The sequence below is a fragment of the Panthera leo genome, chromosome A3, assembly GCF_018350215.1.
Source record: "Panthera leo isolate Ple1 chromosome A3, P.leo_Ple1_pat1.1, whole genome shotgun sequence".
In the NCBI taxonomy this organism is placed as follows: Eukaryota; Metazoa; Chordata; class Mammalia; order Carnivora; family Felidae; genus Panthera; species Panthera leo.
The window spans coordinates 26,973,581-26,981,700 of record NC_056681.1 but is presented as its reverse complement, the minus strand read 5'-3'; the positions used below and the strand labels follow the sequence as shown (position 1 = coordinate 26,981,700).

General features: G+C 52.9%; 1 protein-coding gene across 3 annotated transcripts in view; it reads right to left on the bottom strand.

The window, feature by feature from the left end:
• Positions 1–2,555: 2,555 nt before the first annotated feature.
• Positions 2,556–8,120, bottom strand: part of BCL2L1 (BCL2 like 1) — a 49,579-nt gene continuing 44,014 nt past the window's right edge. For 2 of the 3 annotated variants that reach the window (XM_042931328.1, XM_042931325.1), the window contains exon 3: positions 2,556–4,217. In XM_042931328.1, the coding sequence (XP_042787262.1) occupies positions 4,080–4,217 (138 nt within the window). In that variant the 3' untranslated portion in view covers positions 2,556–4,079. The remainder of the gene's footprint in view (positions 4,218–8,120) is intronic. The other variant, XR_006200500.1, reaches the window with a different exon arrangement.

The window sequence follows — 8,120 nt, the reverse complement described above, 5'->3', positions numbered from 1 at the left end:
AAAAAAATTTTTTTTTAAATACCTGAAATGAAAAAGTTCATTTGGATTTGAAATCCACTTGAATGTATTATATTTGTCAATTAAATAAAGGGAAGAGCTGTTGGAATGCCTAAATATAATTTCAATTGTAAGCTTTGGGATGGTTAAATTTTTTCTTTTAGCACCTACTTGCAGCTATGAAGTCTCTTGTTGATGTCAACTACCAAGAATTTTAAGAGATCATCATTAATAAGCCTTGATTGGAATTTGTGTGAACCATTTTGATTATAAAAGCTCATATAAAATATTTGTCTCTTAAGAAATAAATTTTAAAATAGGTATATTGCTGTTTCAAAGTTCATTATGAAATATATTTCATTTTTCTCATTATAAATATAGTATACAGAAATGAATTCCGTCCCCTTCCCCGGACCCACATGGACAGTCTGAAACTCCTTCCAACTTTTCCTCAGTGTGCAATTCCAGTATTTTATGCACATGCCATAGCATGTATAAAGTTGGAAATCACTGAGTTAGATAGAGGTCTGGTTAAAATACTACACCGCTAGAATAAATCATGAAGCTGTCATGAGTATTGATAACTGTTGAACCTGTATGATGAGTACACGGGGATTCCTGTATGAGTATGTAAACGTGTATCAGACATTACTTAGGGAGAAAATGCAAGGCAGTGTAGGTCTGTTACCATTTGTGTAAAAAAAAGGCAGGGAGGATAAAAGTATATTTATATCTATGTATTTGTCTGTATGTGAAAAGATGTTTCCAGAAGGATCAAAAATCTGAAGAGGGGCCTGAGTGGCTAAGGTAAAAGAGCAGGGGCAAGGGACACATTGTGGGGATAGGGGTGGGGGAAATGCTGGAGACTTGGGTGTTGAACTAAAGAGAATGATGACCCTGAGCACAGGGACAGCAGTGGCAAGCTCTGAATCTAATACCCAACGATTGGAAGTGTAGAGGTCCTTCTGGTGAGCCGGGCGGAGGACGGAGGACACCGGGGAAAGCTGGCCAGGTGGGAGACAGAGGTCATGGGCGCTACGGAAGGGCAGAGGCAGTGGGCGTGGCTTCAGGTCTCACCAGCCTCGACCACCAGGGGGCAGCCAAGCCTGCTCTTGAAGGCGTGAGGGGCGGAGCGTCCGAGGCAGGTTCCCGCCTCCAGCTCCGTCCCCGGCTGGAGCGCCCGCCCATAGAGTCCTCGTTTTCCCAGACCCTTTCGGGACCTCGGCTGCTACAGGTGGAACTGTATAGGAAGCCCGCCCGATGGTGGGGTCATCGCTGCCGCACCCTCCCCACTCCCTCAACCAGCCTCCCCCAAGCTCTTTTGGGTTATTTCATTCAATGTGGACCACAGTCGTGTGAGATGGGTACTGCCATCAATCCCATTTATGGAGGTGAATGTTGGGAGCACAGAGAAGGTAGGTAGCTTGCCCAAAGTCACAAGCCCAGGAAGGGTGACCCAGGAAACACACCTGACTTGCCCACCCTGTGAACCAGAACCTTATCAAACCATGGCTCCTTCACTGGTCTCCAGGTTTCTACTCTGCTCCCCTCCAGAACCTTCTCCACACAGCTGCGAGAGGGTGTTTTGGGGCCCTATGGGGGCATATCATTCCCTGACAACTTCCCTCTGGCTCTCACTGCCCTCAGGATCAAGTTCAGCCCCCTCATCCCACCGCTCTGGCATCACCTTGACCCAGGAGGCCTTCTCAACTCGACACACCCATTTTCCTTCAGCCTGAAGAAAACTTATTCACCCTGTGCACTTGCTGCTTCTTCACCAGGACCACTCTTCTTGCTTCCCCCATTCTTTTAGTTAACTCCTACATTCTTCCAGCCCTAGATCTCATTACCACGTCTTCTAGGGATTCTTCCCTGACTCCTGACTCCCAGACAAGCTCAGGCTCCACATTGAATACTGTTGGGGCACTCACTATGAGCCTCTTAAGTTGCACTGGCCTCAGAAATGTGCTTCACTTTTGTAATTATAATGGTGTCACCATTCCAAAAACTCCCAATCACCCTTGATTCCTCTTTCTTGACCGATTTCTCATCCATCAGTAAATCCTGTGGGATCTACCATTAAAATGTTACCTCAAGTCTGACTCCTTCCTACCTCCTTCCCCACTAGGTCCTTCATTAGTCTTGCCATTCTTCCTCATGGTCACCCAGATTCCACCTTTGCCCTCCAGCAGCCAGACCCATCCTTGTATTTGTCTGTTTTCCCAAGAATGGGAGTTCCATAAAGGAAGGGCCTTGTTCACTGCAGAATCCCCAGTGCTCTAGGACTGTGCCTGTGCCAGGCAGGCCTCAGTAAATACTTGCCAAGTGGCTGTTTCTTCCCCTAGAATGTCAGTTCCTGGGGGCAGGGACTGTGTCCATCCTGTTCACACACAGCCCCAGTGGCTCGGCACACAGCAGGCGCTCAATAAAAACCCTATCAATGGCTGGTGGAGAGAATCAGGCCCAGAGGGAGCTCCCCTGCAGCACCCCTGCCCAGCAGCCAGCCGCACAGCCCCTCCTTCCCCAGCCCGGGGCACACAAGAGCCCAGGTCCTTTGCTCACTGAGTCAAACACAGTTTATTACTGAACTGCACTTTCACCTTCACACAGACTATTTCAAAGAGCTGGAACAAGTGTGGGGTGGGGGCTGAGTGGGGGGGGGGGGGGGACAGTTGCCCCTAAGGAGCCAGGACCCCCAGCTGGCTTCCCCAGACCAGGGCAGGGGAGGGAGCATCAGGCCGTTCAGTCTCCGGGCACCAGCTCTCCACGTGCACACGCACAGCAAGCCAGCAGCTCCTCACACATAAATACAGACACGCTTAACAAAAATAGTATATCATCTTCACAAGGAATAAAAACTAGTCTCGAATATGTACAGCAGAGAGCCTGGGATGGCTAGGGGTAGGCCGGGACCCCCGGGGATGAGACAGGCCATGGGTGGAGTAGAGGGAGGCCTGAAGGACTCCTGGCCAGGCCACTCTGACCTTGGCAGCCTGGTGACCCAGGCTGAATGGGGGTGGGGCACACACCTGTTTGACCAGGTAGGACTGGCCCTTCCAGCCACCCCCACCTACACCTCGTGCATCAGGGTCTCCTTCCTGCCCTTCCTGCCTGAGGTAGGGAAGACTCTAGGGCTCCCACAGCTGCTCCCTGTAGCTCCCCTTCATGTCTGGGCCGAGGCCCCCGAACCCCTGAACTCTGTGGGCAGCAGCCCAAGGCAAAGATGCCACAGGCTGATCTCGCAGGAAGTGAGGCAGCTGAGGCCATAAACAGCTCTGGGGCACCTGCCTCGGGCCCAGTTGGTCCCTTAGTAATGGTCATGGGAGCCAAGGGAAAGGAAGGGGAAAGGAACTAGGGTGGTGCTAAACTGCAAGGGCCACCCTAGCTTTGGCATGGGGTGCTTCCTGCAGCTACAGCCCCCCACCCTGGGTGGGGCTGGCCTCTAGCCAGAGGCCTCTGGAGGACACTGGGATTGGGGTCAGGGACTTTGGCCAGGCCAGAGGTGGAGAGGGGGTCCTGGTCCTTGTTTCTTTATCCCAAGCAGCTTGAATCCCTAATTAGTCAAAAGTGGCCCTTAAGTGGCTCTTGGGAAGGTGGGGATGATAGGAAGGGGACCTAGATCCTGGAAGGGATAGGGAATGATCAATTCTGAGGCCACAAACATCAAAACGAAGGCAATCTAGTCTCTCCTGGGGAAAAGGGTCAGAAAACTTTCCAGCTCCCTGGCAAGAAAGCATTCTCAGGGAGGCTAAGGGGTTGGGGGGTTCCACCAAACAGGCAGGGCCCTCCAGCCCCCAACCACATACACCCCCACACCTGACAGCTTCCATGGGGCAGATTTTGGGGAAACTCTGTGGGTTCTGAGGCCAGGAGAACAGAGGTGTGGGGAAGGTGGCTTTCACAGAAGCATGGTAGATTTCTAGAAAACTAATTGCAGGGGACCAGGTCTAGGCCCAACCCTGTGATGGGTAGGTGGCCACAGGCTGCATGTAGTGGTTCTCCTGGTGGCAATGGTTGCTGGATAAAGGGATGTGGTGGGGGCAGGGTAGGGCAGGGAGGGTAAGTGGGTGGTCAGTGTCTGGTCATTTCCGACTGAAGAGTGAGCCCAGCAGAACCACGCCAGCCACAGTCATGCCTGTCAGGAACCAGCGGTTGAAGCGCTCCTGGCCCTTCCGGCTCTCGGCCGCTGCATTGTTCCCGTAGAGTTCCACAAAAGTGTCCTGCAGGGAGAAGAAGAGAAGGTGCTATTTGAGTCCTTTGACAGAACTTGGGGGGGGGGGGGTAGGAGAAGGGGGCCATCTGCTGCAATGGTGATTTGAAAAACTATAGCCATCCGCGCCTCCTCTGGGCCAGATACAGGGTTAAAGGCGGCCCTTCTTCCTGATGCCCAGCTGGGGATGACCAACACACATTATTGTTGAGATAACAGGTGCAAAGCTGGGAAGGAGCTTTGTCCAAGGTGAGCTGGCTAAAAAGTGGCACTGGAGAACCTGCGGGAAAGAGATAGGCAGGGGCAGGGAGGTGACAGGAGGCTAGGTGGCTGGAGCAGAGGGCAGGAAATAAGGGGACAGGGGAGAAGAGGGTAAAGTGGTGAGCGAGAGCTGGCTGGCTGGCTGTGTGGTCTGGAAGCAGAGGAGGAACATGGAGTTGAGTCTGTGAGTAGCCTTCCCACTGCTGTGACAGAGGGAGGGGGCAGGGAGGGAGAGGAGATGGGGCTAAATTCCCAGTGATTCAGGGGCAGGTCAAGTCTGGGGATTATGAGCCAAAGGCTCCTTCTCCCTCTGGAGGGAGCCTCTGGCCAGGATGAGTGATGGGTAGACAGAGCAGGGCAGAGTAGAGGGGCAGCAATGATGATGCAGGACTGGGACAGGATCTAGGAGGCCCTGTCCTGTCTTTCGGCCTGCCCCCAGGGGGCGTGACTCTGGGCCCAGGAGGAGGTGAGCAACAGCCTTCAGCCCTGAGGCCAGTCAGGAGGGAAGCACATGATATGGGGAAGGTAGGGCTGTGGGTTAAATTACCCAGCCCAGGGCGGAGCCAGCCTGTGGGGCAGGGAGAGGGGGTTTGCAGTACCCTTTAGTGAGTCAGCTTTGCTCCCTATTTGTCCTCTAATTCTCCCAACAATGCTGCAGTACAGACCCTCTCTTCCCATTTACAGACCAGGAGCCTCTGGGCCTAGGGAGGTGTGTGTCTAGAGTGTGAATGGATCACCTGCTGGTCCCAGGGCCCATGTTCCTCCTCTCCACCAAGAAGGTGGGCCCTCATGTCCACCTGGTCCCAACTGGCCGAGTGGTGGCTGCTCCCTCAGACCAGTTGGTTCCAAGTTCCACCAGGCCAGTTTGCTCACTGTGATGTGTGCCTGGCCTTCCTTCTGGTCTTGACAAGCCCCCTCAGTCCATGCTCCACACAGAGGATTTTTAAAAACCTAGATCAGATCACGGCACGCCTGGGTTTAAAGTCCTCCAACAGCTTTCCCTTGCACTTAGAAAGCCAGTGTCATTTTTGCTCACATCCTGGTACCTAGCAGAGTGCCCTGTGCACCAAACTGCCAAGATGACTCAAAGACTCCTGAGTGTTTATTAAGCCATCAGGGAAACAGCAGAGACACCGAAGCTGCAGCCCTTACCAGATAGTTTACGATGTATGGGGGGAAAACCACTAGAAAAAGTCCCTCCATTCAGGCCATGTCACTCCTTCCCATCTCATCCCAAGCTCTCAGCCTTCACAAGGCTTCCTATCACACCTGGAATAAAGCCCTCACTCCTCACCATGGCCAGCGAGGTCTCGCGGAACCTGCTCCTCCCTCCCTGCTGCACACTCGCCACACGGGTCTCCTTGCTTTTCCTCCAACATCTGCTTGGGAGCTTGCTGTTCTCGCTGCCTGGAGCACTTGACCCCAGATCACCACCCACCTCACTCCCTCATTTCACTCCCGACTGCTCAAATGTCATCTCCTCAGAGAGGCCTGCCTTGGCCACCTCGTCTAAAATGGTACCCATCCTCCTCTCTACCTGTCCTCTTACCCTGTTTTATTTTTCTCCCCAGCACTTCTCATAACGGTGCATAATGAACAGATTCAACACTTTGTTTCGTCTCTTGCACTAGGTGTGGCTTGACGAGGGCAGAGCCCCTGTCTTGTCTCTATATACCCAGTGCCTGGAACAGTGTCTGGCACGTGTTGGTGCTCAATAAACACATGAGTAGAATGAAGGTACTACAAGTCTACTAAGTGCCACGTAGTTACCCATTTCACCTTCATCAGCTAGATTTGAGCCCCATTTCACACTGGAGAGGGAAGACCTTGCCTGGGGTCAGCCGGCTAACAGGTGGCAGAGCCAGGGATCAGGACGCAGGGACACTCAGCTCCAAAGGAAGCATGGCTATAGCACTTCCCTATGTGGGGGGCTGGGATGATGTGTCCTGTCAGTAGCGCTAAAATGGGATTCTAGAAAGAGGGGGTTGAGTTGAGGAGGAGCCCTGGGTCTGGAGAGAGAAGGGCAGTGGTGTGGCAGCAGCCAGCCTCCTAATTCTCTGGCCTTGTCGCTGCCCAGGCATCGCCGTGTGGATATGCTTCCGTCTCTCCCCCCTCATCCCGGCTAGCCTCATGGGTGTTGGTGGACAAAGAAATTCTTACAGGAGTTGTAATTTTTCTGGTCCTAAGTGTCCTAAGTGAAGTAGGCCCAAGTGGAGTCACAAAAAAGATGGATCTGTGATGGGGGAAGACTACTGGGCTATCGGGGGCATGGGAGAAGTGAGGCCAAGGCCAGAAGGAACTGGCTCTCCCAAGGGGCCCAATGTCTCTTAAGAAACCAGGGACACTGGGGTTGCAGCCAAAGTGGGAGAGGCCTGGCTCTCTCGATGGGAACTTTCCTAAAGTAGAGGGCTGGCAGCCACGGGAAACTTTCCTCTCTGGGGCTGGGTTGGAGTAAACAGGCCCTGTCCCTGCACGGGCACAAAGCACTCACTGTCCAGGAACAGTCATTCCAGGGTGGAGGGAACATTCTCGTTTCGGTGCCATAGAGAACAAGACTCTGACCTGCCCAACCCCCCGACTCATGCATTCCTGGCCAGGACAACCTTCATTAGGAGCTCCTTCTCCTGGGGAGGGGGAGTAGGATTTCCAGGGGCCACGGATTCTGGGGACTGCTTTTGCAGACAGAGCATGAGCAAAATGGGGTGTGCCATTGCAGGGCGGGTGCTGGGGAGACAGTGGTGTGGGTATATTTAGCTCAAGGTTCACACGACACACTTGGAAACAAACACAGCCATTTTCTCAGTGGGCGGTTGCCCTGGATAAACAAGCAGCATTGCAGAGCAGCCTGGTTCTGGAAAAGCAGAGATAAGCCCCGGTGCTCCTCAATGGCTCCCACTAGTTTCAGCCAGAGCTGGCATGGTGGGCAGGAGGGTGAGATGCAAGGGTGAGTGGCAGGGAAGTCTCTGATGTCACAGAGGCTTTCAAGAGACCCGGGCATGAGGCTGTCTGCATTCTCAGCTGAGGTGACAGCAACGTGGGGGACGTTTTCTCTTTGTAGCTGTGACCGCTGCCATGGGATTCATGCAGGAGTTTTCAGGGCCACCGGGGATAGGCAATGGCTAATGACTTCCATGGGAGGATCATGGACTCCCCCGCCAGCCAGATCCCCCACAAGTTAGTAAGACCAATGCACCTGCCCATTCTATAGTTTCACACGGCTAGTTTGTGGTAGAGCCTGGACTAGGAACTGGTGTCTCCCTAATTGGCATCAGGACCCTTTAGAGCAGTGAGCCAAGAACCAGGGTCCCCAGGAGAAGCCAAAGCTGGGACCACTTTCAAGATCCTGCCTCCAACAGTCCTGGCCACATATATGGAAGGGCTCCACCCAACATACTCCAGGGTGCTTTTCACCCGTGTGTCCTCTTAACTGGTCACTCTCCCCGTATCATCTTCCTCAGCCAACCGCTACTCAGCTTACGAGACTCCATGACAAAGGTCTCCTTTGTGCTTCCAGGGTTTTTGGACTTTCATTTACACCATAAATATGTCTTTAAAAAAATTTTTTTTTAACGTTTATTTATTTTTGAGACAGAGAGAGACAGAGCATGAGTGGGGGAGAGTCAGAGAGAGAGGGAGACACAGAATCTGAAAC